At 34.5% G+C, this 18120-nt stretch overlaps 3 protein-coding genes across 5 annotated transcripts; 2 read left to right on the top strand and 1 right to left on the bottom strand.

Moving 5' to 3' along the window:
* The first annotated feature begins 4322 nt into the window (after positions 1-4322).
* Positions 4323-5536, top strand: LOC124418921. Its single transcript, XM_046946837.1, has 2 exons — positions 4323-4553; positions 4610-5536. Exons 1-2 carry the CDS (start codon positions 4323-4325, stop codon positions 5534-5536), a joined length of 1158 nt encoding a protein of 385 aa, XP_046802793.1.
* LOC111690348 (intraflagellar transport protein 80 homolog) lies at positions 5534-13637 on the top strand. Of its 3 annotated transcripts, none has more exons than XM_046949567.1 (10): positions 5534-5685; positions 5751-5964; positions 10466-10924; positions 10993-11270; positions 11329-11507; positions 11567-11794; positions 11853-12232; positions 12294-12463; positions 12538-12931; positions 12988-13637. In XM_046949567.1, the coding sequence occupies exons 3-10, from the start codon at positions 10758-10760 to the stop codon at positions 13568-13570; spliced, it is 2379 nt and encodes a 792-aa protein (XP_046805523.1). In that variant the 5' UTR covers positions 5534-5685; positions 5751-5964; positions 10466-10757; the 3' UTR covers positions 13571-13637. The 3 variants fall into 3 exon arrangements, with proteins under 3 accessions (XP_046805523.1, XP_046805519.1, XP_046805527.1); XM_046949563.1 differs by having other exon boundaries at positions 5534-5691; XM_046949571.1 differs by lacking the exons at positions 5534-5685; positions 5751-5964 and adding an exon at positions 8937-9366.
* Positions 13577-17916, bottom strand: LOC111690341. The gene is made up of 8 exons (XM_023452810.2): positions 17266-17916; positions 16869-17206; positions 16672-16797; positions 16324-16433; positions 15144-15574; positions 14037-14368; positions 13841-13966; positions 13577-13779 (listed from the first exon to the last, which is right to left on the bottom strand). Exons 1-8 carry the CDS (start codon positions 17799-17801, stop codon positions 13661-13663), a joined length of 2118 nt encoding a protein of 705 aa, XP_023308578.2. The 5' UTR covers positions 17802-17916; the 3' UTR covers positions 13577-13660.
* Between the last annotated feature and the right edge of the window lie 204 nt (positions 17917-18120).

Here is an 18120-nt window from a genome sequence, read left to right as displayed (position 1 = left end):
TTAAAAACCATTTTTTATCATATTTGATAATTTTTTTGTAAATATTGTAAACTTATAGTATAGCGTTATAGTAAATTGCATTTAAATAAGATTTTATCGATACATATTTATTAGACATCAATTTCATTTTTAAAATTTTATAGTTTCAATAACTTTAATAAGTCTGCGAACCCAATTTCTAAAATGTTACCCTCAAGTTACACTATTACAATTCCTTTGGTCAAACTCATTTATGTTCGAATTTCTTTTTAAACAAATTTGTCAACTAAATAAAATTGTAATGTTAAGCGTTTTTTTCTTTCGTTTTATTTAGTTGAACAATTTGTAGATAAAGACAAGTTAAGAAAATGACAAAAAAAATTCATATTTATCTTGTAAACAAGGGACCCAGTTGGAAAATATACCGCTATATGCACATAATAACTTCATTCCCTAAAACCACTAGTAATCGAATAACTTATAATTATTTTGGTAATGTGTAAATTTGATGGAATCACACACAAATTCTAAGTAAAGAGCAATGCAATTCTCATTTAGTTAAGAATATTTTATGCATAAGTTAGACGGAGAATTTACTGGTTAAACATCTTTATAATATTTTTTTCTACTGGGTTTAAAAATTTGTTTCTATATTTTAAGAAAATTAACAAAAACAAAAATAATCAAATTCTATTACAAGATGTAAGTGAATGTGAATTTATTTTTGTTTTCTTTTTTCGCTTAAAACAAATGTTATCCAGACAAAATCAACAAATGTTCGTTTCTCTATAGTGCATGTGGGAGGTTTTTCTACAAAACAAAAAAATAAATATTCGGACCACAAAAAATGGGGTGAAAATGGAAAATAAAACAAAAAAAAAAAACGAAATCTAATGCTATGACTAAAACGACACACATTTCAGAACACTTTTTCTATGTCGTTAAGTTGGTTGCTCTGACCTGACCGTCTGTTGCTCATTGCAATCAGTTGTTGCATTTGAAATGATTTTATTTTTATAGTTTTAGATTTTCACTCTAGGGAAAATGCAATTTATTTTTATTGTTGTATTTTATTTTTGTTGCTGCTGCTGCTGCTGCTTTTGTTTGATGTCACATCACTTTATGAGAGGAGCGTTGTTCTCGTTTTTAGTACATATTTATTTTCCAACATTTTAAGTAGATATTTATTTGATTCATTTGCTAAATTTAGTTTTGTAAACTTTTATTTTTATGTCTTGCAAGATTTCGTTGATGTTTTCTTGATTGCTGTGAATGGTTTCTCTGAGGATATTTGTTTAAAAAAATATATATTTTTAAATACATAATTTTACGTTGTTTGTGGCTGATTTATATTTTGCGTGAATTGAACTTTAAAAATTCTTTTTTAATTAGATAGTTTGTTATCGGGTTTTCTTACACAAAATATTGGGAAAACGTTAGTAAAACTTATTCCTAATTTTCTTTCTTATTATAATCAAAATATCTTTTAAGTATGAAAATTTTAATAAATAACATATTATATCGATTGATCTGCATATGATTCGTAATTTAATATGTAGCTGTTTTATTCAATAACGTTTTGTTCATATTCAGACATTGAAGTATGTATTTTCTTTGGACATTTAAATTGCATTTTATATGATTTATTACTTTATCTTTGCAAATGACCTAAATTTAAATCGTAAGGCTAATATTTTCAATAATTAAGTGTGTCACACTAGCACAAACGACGTCACTTTCTGACCCTTTATTAAACCCATATTTCCCAGCTTATTTCAAAGTACTAATTGTATCTCTTTTAAATATACATACATATAAAAGTAAGTATTTTATTTATGTATCAATTATTTACTAAACACGTTGTATGTAATTTAGAAGATAGTCAGTTTTCTCTTTACTGTCTCCAAGTAATGACTTAAAACAAGTCCTAATTAATCTAGTATATACGAAGTACAAATCACTACTTTCTAAAAGTGTATCAGAACTGCTGGGCTTCATATCACAACATAACTCATACACACTTTGATTTCCATTCAATAATTCAATACTAATACTGAACATACAAATAATAGAAGTTCCTTTGATAATAGTTCTAAAAACCTCAATCATATTTTGAAATTGTTGACACCTCATAACGACCACTCAGCACACAGGCATTACGTGCTGGGGAAAAATTGTCCTTCATTCTATGCGTGTTTGTGTGTCTTTATGTGTGAATGTTATGATAAAAATAAAGGACAATGCCTATATCCTGTTAAAGTCTAGTAAATGCCATTTTATTTCTATTCCCTCTATTAGACGTCATTAACACATACCAAAGATAAGAAAATAACACATAGCAAGTAAATAAATAAATAAAAAAAGAATAGAAAAATAATCAATGAATTTAATAATAAAATTTATGTTGTGGGCTGTTATTGTGTGCTGGATAAGGACGAACAATTAGACAACATAAAAAACATATTTATGAAATTAAGGGCGTTGGGTAGGACAGAAATTTATTTGTTTTTCTCCACATGATTGCACATGTCCTGATTTTTTAACTTAAGTTCTAGGGTAATATTAATAGTGTGTCATTACTTGTCTACTTCTAAGGAATGCTTTGTTAATGAGTAAAACTCTTAACAAAGTATGTTTAAAATAAGGTTAAATTACTACCGAATTTAAAATTGTTTTACTACAAAAATATGTCTTACTAAATTCGTGGCAGTTCTATTTTAACATAATTTGTGTATAATTCCTCCATTAAATGCATGCATGCATGCTCGTGTCTTCCTGTGGGTGAGTTGTTGGGTTGGGTGCCAATTTCCTTTTCAGGCCATTAACATTACAAGAAAAACTCACTGACATGTCATGCCATAATTATTGAACAAATCAATTTAAATGTAATTTTAGAATTAATTCATCCTCATTTCTTGTTTGTATTCTATGTTAAAATTAATGCATGTATGATTAATTGTTAGAATACAAAATAGGCGCTTAATTAGAAGCGCTCTTAGTCGTACATTAATAAATACACACATATGTATGTATAAATATATGTTCTTAGTGCTCCATATATAAGTTTAATTTTTATATTGGTCTACGCTTTCAAATGTTATTTATATAATTATGTTTAATGGTTGTTTAGTTTTTATTTGTAATTAAATATATTTTCTTGATATGCGTATGGACATATAAATAGTTAAAAATTAAAATCGTAACAGAACTATGTATAGGCTATTGTAATCGACCTATACAAAATATTGCGGTTTCATTATTTTCTTAAGCGTGGGTCTTAAGACTTGGGAAATAGTAATTCGGTGTTTCAACCACAATTTTAAACATACATAAAGTACTGCTTAAAAATATAGCGCACTTTCTATTTATTATTTTCTCTTTTTATACCATTAAAAAAACTTAAGATAAAAAATTTTCTTTGCGCTAAATTAAAGCATATAGACTAGTTTATTAAAACAATATTGAAATTTTTTTTAAAGTATCAAAATAAATGCGCTAGAAAATATTTTACGAAACAAGTCCTTAATTATTGATTCATAATTATAGCGCATTTATAATCAAATTGGCAATAATATACATATTCTTATATGAAATGTTTTTCAATATTGGATCTCGGGATAAAATACTACTGCCCCTATATTTTAAGACCCATTTGGTCCCAGTTGGTATTGAGTTGCCAAAGTGTAGCGAAGACTTTGGGTTTTTTTTCCAAATTCATTTTTTAGCATTTTACAATCAATTTATGCAGCTATTTTCAATTCTGAAGACATGAATAATATAATTTATAAACATAATATAATTTCTAAACGTTTGATAACAATTTAGTCAATGTTATTTGAGAATATTTCCTTGATTGATCCAAAATTTCCAAATTTCGCGCGATAGCATTGAGCGTTTTTAATATTTTAACTATGCCTATGTTTAAATCGGCACAAAAATATGATTATATTTCCACCACCTGGATAACAATCTTGCCGCGATGTGGTGGCTTTAGTGTTGGCTGTGGTTCTTTTGCATTGCAAATACACTCGGCATAAGCCCTTTGTATTTGGAAGACACTGAACTCAAAAGCCTTCATGACCAAAGGTTATCCCTCCTATCCTCAATTCCCAATTTTCCTATAAACAATCCCGTCTCCTCCCCATCCCCCACTTGTAAGGTTAAGGTGGTTGGTAGCAGTGCCGAGAATCTGAATGGCTAATCAGTGGTTAAAGAAGATTAGTCGCTAACAGCTCCCCTCCGGTGCCACGACACGGGCCGGTTGTAAATCCTAGTCTAGTCCATGTACGCCGTCACTGCATGGATCGTCTCTTCCCTTACGTGCCTACTCGTGGGACCAACATATGGAAACTAACACAGAAAAAGAACAAAAACAAAAACAACGAAGAAAGGATGAGATTGGATCCTCATCCGAGGACGAACTTCTCGCCTCTAGTCAAGAGACGGTAGTGAGTCCTTCAGGTAGTGGGAATGAAAGACATAGCACTCTCCTACCCTCAAAAAGCCCGACAAATACTCCTCAATCCGACGCCAAGGCTGGCGACAATTCGAGGAAAAAAGGCCAAAAAGGAAAAGTCAGAAAGACATCCTCAAAGCTAGATATACCAAGGCTGTTTTCATTCTCGACAAGATTGCCAAGAATGCTGCTAATGGTACACCTCATGAACGCGATGAAGATGATCGCGTCAAATATCAAGCTGTGGTGGATGAGTACCAAAAGTTTTTGGAGACCGCCCCCAGCACATCCAAAATGGCTGCTGAAACCGAAAGGTCCAAGCGAAACCGCTCACAGGTTGAGGATGGTAAATCGCCAAAAAGGAGGAAGGTAATAGAAGGCAAAACCACTCCGGGACCTGTAGCCATCACGACAACTGCCAGAAGACCATTTAACGAAGTGGTGAAGGACCACCTCCTAATGGCTCTGGTTACTGAAAAAGATGGGGCCATCAACCCTGTAGTAACAGAATGGGGTGCCATTGAGTCTAAATTAACTGAGCTCGTTATGGAACACTTGCTCACTAACAAAGACGACAAGGTACCCCGTTTTGACTCCAGTGAGATTCACCGGGGATACAGGGTGATCAAATGCCTGGACGAATTCTCAAAGGGGTTCCTCAACAAATGCATCACTAAGATTAGAGATGCATGGGTAGGTTTAAGCCTTAAACTAATCCCTGCTGAGGAAATTCCAATGAGACCTCGTGCAAGAGTTTGGTTACCAAAGATGAGCGCCGAAGCACCCAAGATGTTGGAATGCCTCAAACGGCAGAATCCCAACATACACATGAATGACTGGGCTATCATCCGCACAGAACAAGGCGAAGGGCACACATGTCTAATTCTCGCCATCACAGAAGCTGGCTCCGTTGAGCTGGAGAAGGTGGGCTTTAGGCTGTTCTTTGGGGTGAGGGGCGCCAAAGTAAAGGTGTTCCGGCCGACAAAATCGGGGAGTGAAGAGACGGATGAGATGGAAGCTGCCAACTCTCTGCTCACTGGCATGAAACTCTCCGAGCCACCTATTAAACCTGACAATGGCACTAAAGATAGTGCAAATTAATCTGAAGCACTCAAAGTGTGCTTCAGACAATCTACGGGTTCTCCTAGCCGAGGAAAACCTGGACATTTGCCTGGTTCAAGAACCCTGGGTCACGGACTCAGAAGTTAAAGGGTTCCCAGCATCTACATACAACATACTATATGCAAGAAGTAATGGTAGGCCACGATCATGTCTAATTGCTAAAAAATCGATTAACATTTTTCTTTGTACACAGCTTAGCTCAGAAGACCTAACAGTCGCAAAGGTCGAGCTACCGCACAACAGAAGCTTCATGATTGCCTCAAGCTATATGGCACATGAGAAGACAGCACCACCAGACGAAGTGAGCGATCTCCTGGCCGTAATTGAGACATCTGACGACATAATCCTAGGCTGTGATGCCAATGCAAGGCATACAATCTGGGGTAGCAGCGAAACTAATGAAAGGGGTGAGTCAATCTTCAATTTCATTAATACTAACAACCTAAACATATGTAACTCTGGCAACAAACCTACTTTCATTTTTCCAAGTACGGATAATTATAATGGGTGGGAGGAAGTACTGGACATTACACTCATTAGCGACAGATCTAAAATATCAGTTGATAGGTGGAGGGTATCCAATGAAAAATCTTTTTCAGATCACAATTGGATCCTCTTCGATATTATATTACAAAACTCGACGGAAAAAATGGTCTATAGGAACCCAAGAAGAACCGATTGGTTCAAATATTAAGGGATCCTTAGACATAAGCTCAAGAAAACTCCAGTGGTTGATGATTCAATCACTGGGCTTGAAAAGATAGAAGAACACTTTAGCAAAGTCTTAGGTAAGGCTTTCGAAGTCTCCTGTCCAATCACAAAGGCAAAGAAAAGCTTCCCCATGGTGGAATTCGGAACTATCTAAGCTACGTAAGGAAACACGTAGGGCCTTTAACACATGCTACAACAATAAATCGTGGCAGCCATACCGCGACAAACTAAAAGTTTATAAGAAAGCTATAGCACTCGCAAAAAGAACCTCATGGAGAAGTTTCTGCGAATCTATAGATAACACAAAGGATTCTGCTAGACTTAGCAAAATTCTTGCTAAAGGCCAATCTAATCCAACCTATATTAAGAGGAAGGACGACACTTGGTCAGAATCCTCGGCAGAATCTCTTGACATCCTACTGAATACTCACTTCCCTGGCTGCAAAGATGCTGTCAAGGAAATCTTCACTGACAGTAGGACTCTAACGGGAATCAATGAAAATATCATCTCTTATGATAGAATCTCATGGGCGATTGATAGTTTTTCCCCTTTCAAATCACCAGGGCCTGATGGCATTTTGCCAAAGATGTTACAAAGTGCAAAAGAATATATCATCCCCTGGCTTCATAGAATATACACGCTCAGCCTCTCTCTCAACCATGTTCCGGTAAACTGGAGAAAGGTTAAGGTCGTTTTTATTCCCAAAGCTGGCAAAAGGAGTCATGAAAATGCGAAGGACTTTCGTCCAATTAGTCTTTCATCTTTTCAACTCAAAACGCTGGAAAGACTCATCGACTCACATATTAGGCAACGGCTAGAGAGCTCATCACGGCTTTCAACAACCAGTCAACATGCCTACCTTAAAGGACGATCTACTGAGACAGCTCTACATGAGGTTGTAAGAGTTATAGAAAGATCCCTCGAATTCAAACAATACACTATGGGAGCCTTCTTAGACATAGAAGGTGCCTTCAATAACGTAAATACTTCTGCAATTCAACAAGCTCTCGCTAATCTGGATGTTGAAGAATATATCAGCAACTGGTTGGTAACTATGTTGAAATCTAGAATTATTACTGCAAGTCTTGGTAACAGCGTTAAGTCCAAACGAGTTGAACGAGGCACACCTCAGGGCGGTGTAATCTCTCCACTACTTTGGCTTATCGTTGTTAATACGATTCTTAAGGAACTGGACAACAGAGGGATAAAGGTCGTTGCCTATGCGGACGACGTTGTGATACTGGTATCAGGAATGTTCCCAGACGTGATTAGCGATATTATGTCTGGTGCTCTGGTGCTACTCAGTAATTGGGCCACAGACAGTGGTCTAGGAGTAAATCCAAGTAAGACAGAACTGGTACTATTCACAACAAAGACCAAGATTCCAAGCTTCAACCTGCCACGGTTAAAAAACCGCGAAATCCCCTTATCAAACAATGCCAAATATCTAGGAACTATTCTAGACTCCAAATTATCATGGAAACTCAACATCCAGCACAGAGTCAAGAAGGCAACGGTCGCCTACTATACCTGTCGTAAGATGTTTGGAATGAAATGGGGACTTAGTCCCAACATAGTTAAATGGATGTACACAGCCATAGTACGTCCTATTCTTACATACGGATCTCTTGTATGGTGGACTTCAACTAAGAAGAAGTTTGTTGTGGATCAACTATACAAAGTTCAGAGATCAGCATGCATTGGGATAACAGGTGCCATAAGAACTAGTCCTTCAGAAGCTCTGAACACTATATTGCATATCCTACCCATAGATCTGCACATAATGACCATATCTGCTTGTAGCGCAGTAAGACTTAACTCATCCGGAAGTTGGATATCAAGAACATATGGACACGCTAAGATTTTAAGCTTGCTACCTCCAATCTTGAACCAACCATCCGACTATATTACCCCACACACGGACTTTGATAGAGTCTTCAAAGTCAGAGTTCCTTCCAGGAGCGAGTGGTGTAGAGGTAATCTACCGAGCGAATATACCACCAGAATCTTTACAGATGGTTCTAAAATGAACTGCGGCGTTGGTTCTGGTGTCTTTTGTGAAGAAGCTGGGGTAAGTATATCCCATCGTCTTCCCAACAACTGTAGTGTCTTTCAGGCTGAAATTTTTGCGATAATGTCAGCCTGTAGGGTGTTACATGACCTCAATATTCGCGGCAACATAGGAATCTTTGTCGATAGTCAAGCGGCACTTCTCTCACTAAACTCTTATACTACTACTTCCTTATTAGTCAGACAATGCAAGAAGGATCTGTCAATGCTGGGTCGGCTGTCTGACATTACCCTTGTTTGGGTCCCTGCGCATAGGGACTACTACGGTAATGAACAGGCAGATGAGCTTGCAAGAACGGGATCTGCTCTTGATATCTCCGACGCCGTTCCAGTAGCAACTCCGTTAAGTTATATCAAGAGCAATATCCTCAGATTCTTTCTTCAAAAAGCTGAAAATAGATGGAATAACCTAGACACATGTAAAGGGGCCAAGTTATTGTGGCCCTCCTTCAATGAGAAACGCACAAGACACCTTATAAATCGAAGTAGGCGGGACATATAGAGGCTGATAGCAGTAATAACAGGACACTGGGTAATAGGCAGACACGCAAGTCGGCTTGGGCTCCCATTCAATGATCACTGTCGCAGTTGCAAAGACAGGGAAAAGGAAGAAACGGTCTTCCATCTCCTCTGTAAATGCCCTGCTCTGGCCGTAAAGAGAAACCGCTTCCTTGGCAATTACTTCATATCTAACCTTGGCGAGATATCTGTCTTTAGGCTTAATGATATCCTCAGATTTCTCACAGCTACGGGCTGGATCTAATACTACAAATTCAACATCTGACGAGTGGAGTGGTCCGGTCAAAACGGGGTCTCTTTGATTCTACTTGACAGTTCGCGTGTAGTGAACTACCACGTAAACCAACCAACCAACCATGATTATATTTTCTACAAAAGGTTAAAATTTAGGGATCCTAGTATTATATCCTTAAAAAAATATAATTGACAAAGAGAAAGGATGCTAAGACATGCACCTGTGCTAACTGAAACACCACCAAGAAAAATGTTTTTAAAATTCATTTAAATGGTAATTGTATTTTCAGTAAATGGAAAATTTATTTGCAGAAAATGGAAAATAGAGGCCAATTCAAACGAAAACTATTATTTTTATTTAATTAGTATAAAAATTTATTATCAAATCGATGTAAAACGATATTAGATATTAACGGATTAGTTCTTAATTTTAAGCATATTCAGATCAAAGTAATGATGTGTTATTTTTCCATAGATTAAGATTAAACATTAGAAGCACGTTTTTTAAGGTTTTATAGTGAAATTTTATAAAATTATTACAATTTGTATCATCACAATCTTAATTCTGCCAAAAAGTGACCCATGTTAGACCTGGGAAAAAAAAATTTAAAATGTCATTTGAAGGTTATCTCCAATGTCACTAGATATAATGCTCATTAAAAAAATGGACTATTGACCAATTAGGGGCATATTTTGACATAAAGAAATTTACTAGTACTATAAGACACATATCAGCAAAAATAACCAAACACAACTGCTTAAAATTTGTCACTTCAAATTAAATAGTATTTCGAAGCATAGACAACTGTCCTTTCATAACAATAAGTTGAAATTTTTCAAAATTAATTAACATTTTTCAATATTGTTTCAACTTATTTCAAAGAGTGCGCTGTAATTATGAAACAGTTTTTTATGGTCAGTTTTGTATAAAAAGCCCTGTTACCGTTATTTTGCCGCCTTACGCCGAATTTTGATACTTATAACATAAATTGACTTCGTTCTTGAATTTGCCATCAATCATTTTTTTCTAAATTTATTGATTGTAATAACATAAAAAGAATAAAAACCTAATACAAGATGCGCTATATTTTTGAGCAGTACTTTATATAATGAAATAATTTGATACACAGATATATAATGAAATAATTTGATAATACAGCCTGTAGTCTAGTCTATAGTCTAGTTTACAATCTAATGTAGAGAAGAAATAGTTTAGTACTTTAAACCCTTAAAAATACTATATTTGTTATTAGTTATGTACATAGTAAAATGGGAATTATTTTAAAAGGATAATATTTTTTTACCGAATTAAAAAAGTATATAATTTTCAACATAGTATTTTTGAGCTCAATTTTGATAATTCTCTGTTTTAGCATTTTAAACATCCAAAAAATACGTTTTAAAGGACTGAGAAATTAGAAAAATGGTTTTAAAATATTTTTATAACGAAAAGAAGAGTGTGCCATCTTACGTTAGCTAGCAAAGTTAAAAACGTTAAAACATTTAAAACAACCCTGCTCCAATTTAAAAGATATGCAACAAGCTATTATTGTTGCCAGTAGCAACGATTTTGTGTTTCCAGGACAACCCAAAAAAGTATACAAATGCCTTTTTTGTAAATTAATTAAAAAAATAACTAGTGAAACAGTGCAGTGTTAATTAAAAATGAAATTAAAAACACATATTTGTAAAAAGACTCCTAGCAATTTAAATGGTGATTATCTCACAAAATCTGCCACGGCTAAAGAAAATAATAACAATGAAAAGTCCTTGGACATTTTACCTTTAAGCTGTGTAGATTGGAGCAGTAATGATGATATTTATTTTGTAAGGTATACGAATTTCTCCTAAAATATATACAATATGTAGTAGAGTAACAAATTAATTCTTGCCAACTTAGTGATGATCATCAGATTTACAAATGGAGCTCTGCTACACGAGATTCTTTGGAGGTGGCGAAATTACCAGAGGATTTTATACCCACCGATTTGCATTGGCTGTTGTTGGGTGGTCGTGGTAGTGGCGGTGGCAAGGGTAGCGATACCTTATTAATAAGTAGTAATGATGGTAGGTTTATTATTTTAAACAAAAGTTCTCGCGTCGAGCGTAGTATATCAGCTCATACAGCAGCCATAAGCTCTGGAAGATGGAGTCCGGATGGAGCAGGTTTATTAACTGGTAACAATTGAACTTTGAATTATGAAATTTTATAAAACTCAACATTCGATATTAAAAGCGGGAGAAGATGGAGTCATTAAAATCTGGTCTAGATCTGGTATGTTGCGTTCTACCATTTTGCAAAGTGATGAGCCTATACGGTGTGCTCGTTGGTCTCCAAATTCTTCAGCTATAGTATTTTGTCAAGGTGGACATATATCAGTGAAACCTTTAGCAGCTAATAGTAAATTAATAAGGGTATGTAAAACAAAGCTAATCTATTGTTGGTATATTATCACTTTTTTTATCGCTGCTAGTGGCGTGCTCATGATGGTTTGGTCTTGTCTTTAAGTTGGTCTGCCCAATCAAATATAATTGCTTCGGGTGGTGAGGATTTTCGTTTTAAAATTTGGGATTATCAAGGAGCAAACCTTTTCATAAGTTCACCTGAAGATTATGCTATTAGCTCAGTGGCCTTTAATCCAGAAAAAGATGTCTTACTTGTAAGCACCTTCAATATGCTCAAGTTATGCTCTAGTGCAGGAGTAAGTAGTAATCTTATCACTTTAAACCGGATTTAGTAAAGTTTTATTATTTTTAAAGTGGACTTATAGTGCGGCCCGTTTTAATGAACCATCAGTGGGTTCATTTCACACACTCTCTTGGTCTGCAGATGGCACCCAAGTGGCATGTGGTACTTCTGCTGGCCAACTTATCGTTGGATATATTGTGCAAAAACAATTGATATCGAAAAATCTTAAAGCCACTACTACAGGTCGTAAATCCATACGTCTTGAGGATATTGTCAATAGCAGCAGTGATGCTTTGGAGTTTACCGATCGTGTCATTAATTTTGGTTTGGGTTATGGTCATTTGATTGTAGCTACTTCTAATCAAATACATATTTACAATGAGAAATACATAAATACGCCGATCATTATAGATGGTCGCACCGATGTCCGAGTCGTTGAAGTGGGAAAGAAGTATTTAGTGGAGTTATTTTAAAAAATTTTTAGAAATTAATATTTCCTATTGTAATTTAAGATTTTTCATGGTTCTGGACTCTACTTCAATTTGGGTTTATACTTTCACAGGGCGTTTGCATCTTAATCCCCGATATCCGGGTTCTCAAGCTCAGATACCAATGCTAAATGCCCGTAGTATTTCGTTGGGCTTGGATACTTTGGTAATACGAGATAATTCTGATAATACGAGTAAGAAAAGTTTTCAGAAGTATTAAGAATAAAATAATCACGTAAATGTCTGTTCTCCCAATAATCTGATAAAGTTTTGCATATTTTTGACCTAATACCCGGAGCTACCAGACAGTACGAACCATTTTCTCTAAAAGCTAAAACTCAAATAGCAGAAATCGCTGCCAGTCGAGCCGGCACTGTTGATGACCAATTTGTGGTCATGATCGATAATAACCGTGAACTCTATATAACGGAATCTCGAAACTTGAACGGCAACACGGAACGCACCAACATAGCAGGATACTCAGGAGCTACCACAGGAGAGGTTTATAAAATAGGCACCCAACTAACAGCCGTTAAATGGGCTAGTGAATCCAATATTTTAGTAGGAGTGCATGATGCCTGCTATAGCATATGGTACTGCCCAGGAGAGGGGGCCTCAGATCCCACCATAATTGCCTTGACCACAATAACAATAGATGCTACGTATGTTGAAAATATTTTTCTTTTAGACGTTTTAGTTAATGTTTAAATATTTTAAGGGAATTTGGTAAAAATATTGTCATCGAAAGTTTCGAAGATGCCATTGTTACATTTCGTTGCTCGGGAGCTTTACTGCCCATAAGCATTAATATGTATTGTGAAATCTTACATCGCACTTTAATGGAGTCACAGTGGCAACAAGCATTGAAAATATGTCGCATGGCTCAAAATGCTTATCTCTGGGCCACTTTGGCGGCTGTAGCCACTCGAAAGAATCAATTGCAAATCAGTGAAGAAGCTTATTCGGCTGCTTTACAAATCGATAAAGTAAGCTACTTACAGTATATCAAAACTTTGGATCCTTCTAGTCCAGACTATATGGCTGAAAATTCTTTAATGTTGGGTAGACTTATCGAAGCGGAAACTATTCTAATACACAATCGTAAATATCGAGAAGCAGTCGGTCTCTGTTTGCGTATGCATAATTGGCGTAAAGCTTTGGAAATTGCTCAGAAACATGAAAATGAACTCACAGAATTGGTTTTGCAACAGCGTAAGAAATATTTAAAGGCTTTGGGTAGAGATGAATGGGATACTGTGTTTTTAAGTTTAGATGTTAAAGATAATAATCTTAGTGAATGAATTGGATTTAAATTAAAAAGATAACATTTAATAAAGAAAGAGATAATTTCTTTATAAAATAAGTTCGTAAAAATACAAATATGATTTTATTTAGTACGCTGGCGAAATCATGGGTTTACCCTCCAAGGCATTCAAAATGTTATTGGCGGCAACCATTCCCATTTCGGTGGTAGTCTTTATTGTTTGAGTTCCCAAGTGAGGTATGATTACTGCATTAAGATAACAATATTATTAAGTAAAACTAAATAAATAAATCGCATAAAAATTTACCGCAATTAGGAAGTGTTAGTAAAGGATCTGTAGCTGGCAAAGGTTCTGGTGTCATGACATCCAAACCGGCTGAAAATATTTGCCCCGACTTCAAAGCATTATATAAAGCTGTTTGGTCCACAATACCTTTGAATAAGAATATATTAAAAAATTAACTTAATTATTTGTTAGTTCCAACAAAACAATTTGATTTTACCTCCTCGGCCCACATTTACAAAAACACAGTTTTTCTTCATTTGTCCGAAAGCTTCTGCATTAAACTTCCCCTTGGTTTCTGGCGTTAAAGGACATGCCACTACTAGAAAATCACTTTCCTTTAAGAGCTCTTCAAAGGTCACATGATGTGCATTTAATTCTTTATCATTTGCTTTGGGTGTGCGTGTGTGATAGATAATTTTCCTAGTATCCCAACACTGTAGACGTTTGGCTATGGCCTGGCCAATACCACCGAAACCTAAAAAACCAATAGTAGAGTCACGTATTTCTTGTCCCATCAACCAGTTGATGCGTTCAGTTTTCCACAAAGAACTGTGAATTAAATTTAAATTTGGCAATGCTTAAATTTGAAAAGTAACAGCTTTCAATTTAACAGAAATATGTGTTTGCATGCATTAAAAGCTTTATTTTAATACAGTGCTTTATGTTAAAAATGTAACATAGCTATAAAAGCTTTATTATTTTAATTAACCCTGTAATGGGAAGTCATTTTATTTTATGGTTAATAGTTGAAAGTAGGGTGAAACAAAAATTCGATTTTTCGACTTTTCCACTTTTTACAATTTATAAAAAGTTTGTTTTTCTACTTTGAATACGCTGCAAAATACTGCATATTTTTCAGCTAAAAAATATTTTAACACAAATCGGTTTCATGACAACATAATTAATTTTCGCTAAAATTATTTTATTTTATATCACTTAAAAGTTGATTTATGTGTACAAAATGGATGTCACCAATCGAACAATCGATTTTTTAACAAAACCCGATTTTTGCTTAAAACTTCAACTAATACTTAAATTCGATGTTCCAGCAATTTATTTTATTGCAAAATGTAAATTAATGAACGCATTTGAAAATAATAAATTATGTAATGATTTTCAGGCTAATTATTAAAATATTTAAAAAAATATTTAATTAAATAAATGTCCCCCTCTTACTAATTTAGGGTTAAAAAAAGCTTTTTCATTTGCGAAAGCTTTTTTAAATTAATCAAACAGCTGTTTACACTAATTTATGTTTAAGTACTATTAGATATTTGATAACAACAGATTAGTAACAAATGCATTTTGTATCTTTTGAACTTACTTATCAATTTCTTGCCTTCCTGCATGGAAAAATCTTCCAGCTGATATCATCAGACCAATTGCTAAATCTGCCACGGAATTTTTCACTATACCCGGCGTATGGCCCAATGGCATTTGACGTCTTTTAAACTCGGACACATCAACATAATCAATGCCCGAGGACATTGTTGATACCGCTTTGAGCTGTGAACCGGCAGCATCTAATATTTCCGAATTGAGAGGTTGATAGTGTGCCCAAAAGATGGCATCTACACCGGGTAATTTTTGTAAAATATCCGAACGAACCGGGGGAACATTTTGACAAACGATTGTCTCACAACCGCGTTGACGTAAATACTCGAGAACGGGCGTTGGAACTTCTGGATGGGAGACGAGAACTTTATAAATGCGACGAGCTGTTGACATCCTAATAGTATTTGATTTAGAGGGAAACTAAAGTTGTTTTGAATATTTGCAAAAATATTTAGAATTAGTTGATGGCAAATATTTTTGTTATATTGTTCTCTTTGAAGAAGCTTTTTTTAAAACGTATGTATATTTTCTCTTAATATGTTGCAATTTTTTACTTAAGAGAATTTAAATTTAATTTCAATATTTACAAATTTTTTTATTTATATATTTTTTTTTTGTTTTTTTGAATTCGAATTTACATTATAAGCGATTTACAGAAAAAACTAATTTTCCAAAAATTTAGCTTTCTTGAGTTTATTTATAAACTTGAGTTTCATAAATTTATAAAATTTGTTTAATCGCTTCAACCGATTGTTCCATACTCCGTTCTAGAAATACAATTTCTTTATTATAAAAATTCAATAACTAGTTTGAAGTAGTTGACTATTAAATATATTATTGCCTTTAATACTGAAATCCCCGTTACACCAATCAACCTGTATGTGTATCAAGTTGGCAACCTTATAAAATATGTTCATTTCAATTTCCCACCGGTTTGTAATTTTGTAATAAATTACATTCTATTATTCATTATTCTTTGTTATATTATGTTAATAAATCAATTAGAATCAAGTACTAAAACATGATCAGATTACTTTTCTTTTTTTATTGTCAATACTTTTAAAGTTACAAAACTGGTCCAGTTAATTATAGATATATTTTCTTATTTCCATATATACCGACATGACATTTTGATTAGTTCATAAAAAAATAAATTTAATTTAATATGCTGGCGAAAACATGGGTTCTCCTGCTATACCTCTCAAGACATTATGTGCTGCTATAATGGACATATCAGTACGGGTCCTCTTGGTAGCTGAGCCAATGTGTGGGGTAATGACTGCAATGAAAAGTGTTTAGGTTTACATGAATTATTTAGCAGTTAAAAAAATAATGTAAATAATGAATTTCTAAAATTTAAAAGTTCAACTATTTGACTCTGATCTTTACATTTAATGGATTAGTATTATACGATTTTACTAGAACTTTTATGTATATATCATATTATCTTAACTTTAATGTTCTGAAATTTTTTTAGTGTTTTTAGAAAATACTTCTCTCGTTCATATTAAACTTACCCAAATTAGGCAAAGTTAATAATTTGTCATCGGCAGGCAAAGGTTCAGGGGTCGTAACATCTAAACCGGCTGCAAAAATTTGGCCAGTTTTCAAAGCTGTATACAAATCGTCCTGATTCACAATTTCTATAATATGTATGAATAAATAAATGTTGTTAATATAAGTTGCAAATAATATTTTTGTTTTCTCAACTTACGTCCTCTGGCAATATTAACCAATACAGCAGTTTTCTTCATTTTAGCAAAAGCAGTGGAATTAAAAATACCCTGAGTTTCAGCAGTTAAGGGGGCGGCAATGAAAACAAAATCACTTTGAGCCAAGAGTTCATGGAATGGAACTTTGGAAGCCTTGAATTCTTTTTCCAAATCCTTAGAAATACGTTTGCGGGTTGTGTAGAGTACACGATCGATATCAAAACCACTCAAGCGTTTGGCAATAGCCTGGCCAATGCCGCCAAAACCAAAGAAACCCACAGTAGAGTCACGTATTTCCTGGCCCCACATCCATTCCAAATGATAGTTTTCCCAATTAGAACTTAATAAAAAACATAATTGTTATTAAGTTTATATTTCTAAGTAACATTTTACTTTTACCTATCAATTTTATTTCTGCCCTCGTGGAAACGTCTAGCAGCGGCCAACATAAGACCCATGGCAACATCGGCCACAGCATTATTCAAAACAGTGGGGGTATTACCCAAAGGAATTTTACGTTTCTTAAGCTCCGCCACATCTACATAATCAATACCAGCCGACATGGTAGAAATGGCCTTCAACTGAGGACCAGCAGCATCTAGAACTTCAGCATTGAGAGGATTGTGACCACCCCAAAATATACCATGAGCACCTTTAACTTTTTCCAAGATTTCTGTTTGGTTTGGTGGCAAGCTTTGACAAACAACCACTTCACATACACTCATTAAATCTAAAGCTTCCTTAGGCACTTCAGGATGTGTAACTAGAATTTTAAAGGTGGGCTCCTCGACAGACTCAGACGATTCTGAGGATTCTTTACTTAGGGGTTTTGGTGTAGGATCCATTTTACCTTTACGTGACAAACGTGATGCTTCATTTGAAACAAAACAGGAACCCAGTAGTAGGGTGAATATAAGTAAATTAATTTTTGACATTTTTAAGAAGAAACAAAATTAACACTATCTTAACAACTCTTTTCAATTAACCACCCGAGAACGTGTGTACTAATGACTTGAGGTTTGAATAACAACTGATTGTACTCTAGATAAAGAAGGTTCTTTAAATCTCTTTTTTATTTGGGCCCGTGTAAGCCAACCGGCAGCAAAACTTTAAGAACCTGTTAAGCAAACGCTTTAATCTTCAGTCAACATTAATAAACAAAAAGATAAACTTTTGAACCTGTTTGCTCTTGTCATTTTGACTGTAGTTTTTTTTCAATGTTTACTTAAACTTAAATTATAAATAGTTTTTGAT

The sequence above is a fragment of the Lucilia cuprina genome, chromosome 2, assembly GCF_022045245.1.
Source record: "Lucilia cuprina isolate Lc7/37 chromosome 2, ASM2204524v1, whole genome shotgun sequence".
NCBI lineage: Eukaryota > Metazoa > Arthropoda > Insecta > Diptera > Calliphoridae > Lucilia > Lucilia cuprina.
Note: the sequence above shows the minus strand (reverse complement) of the source record. Positions and strands in the feature narration are given on the sequence as shown.

Bases quoted from the DNA above. Each gene is read 5' to 3' on its own strand.
- LOC111690341 (XM_023452810.2), bottom strand. From the start codon at position 17,801: ATGTCAAAAATTAATTTACTTATATTCACCCTACTACTGGGTTCCTGT. The intron at 17,207-17,265 runs GTAAAAGTAAAA...TTTTTTATTAAG, and splicing joins GGCAGAAATAAAATTGATAG to TTCTAATTGGGAAAACTATC. The intron at 16,434-16,671 runs GTAAGTTTAATA...TTTTCATTGCAG, and splicing joins ATTAACTTTGCCTAATTTGG to TCATTACCCCACACATTGGC.
- LOC111690348 (XM_046949567.1), top strand. From the start codon at position 10,758: ATGAAATTAAAAACACATATTTGTAAAAAGACTCCTAGCAATTTAAAT. The intron at 10,925-10,992 runs GTATACGAATTT...TTGCCAACTTAG, and splicing joins GATGATATTTATTTTGTAAG to TGATGATCATCAGATTTACA. The intron at 11,795-11,852 runs GTAAGTAGTAAT...TTATTTTTAAAG, and splicing joins AGTTATGCTCTAGTGCAGGA to TGGACTTATAGTGCGGCCCG.
- LOC124418921 (XM_046946837.1), top strand. From the start codon at position 4,323: ATGGAAACTAACACAGAAAAAGAACAAAAACAAAAACAACGAAGAAAG. The intron at 4,554-4,609 runs GTCAGAAAGACA...ATTCTCGACAAG, and splicing joins AAAAAGGCCAAAAAGGAAAA to ATTGCCAAGAATGCTGCTAA.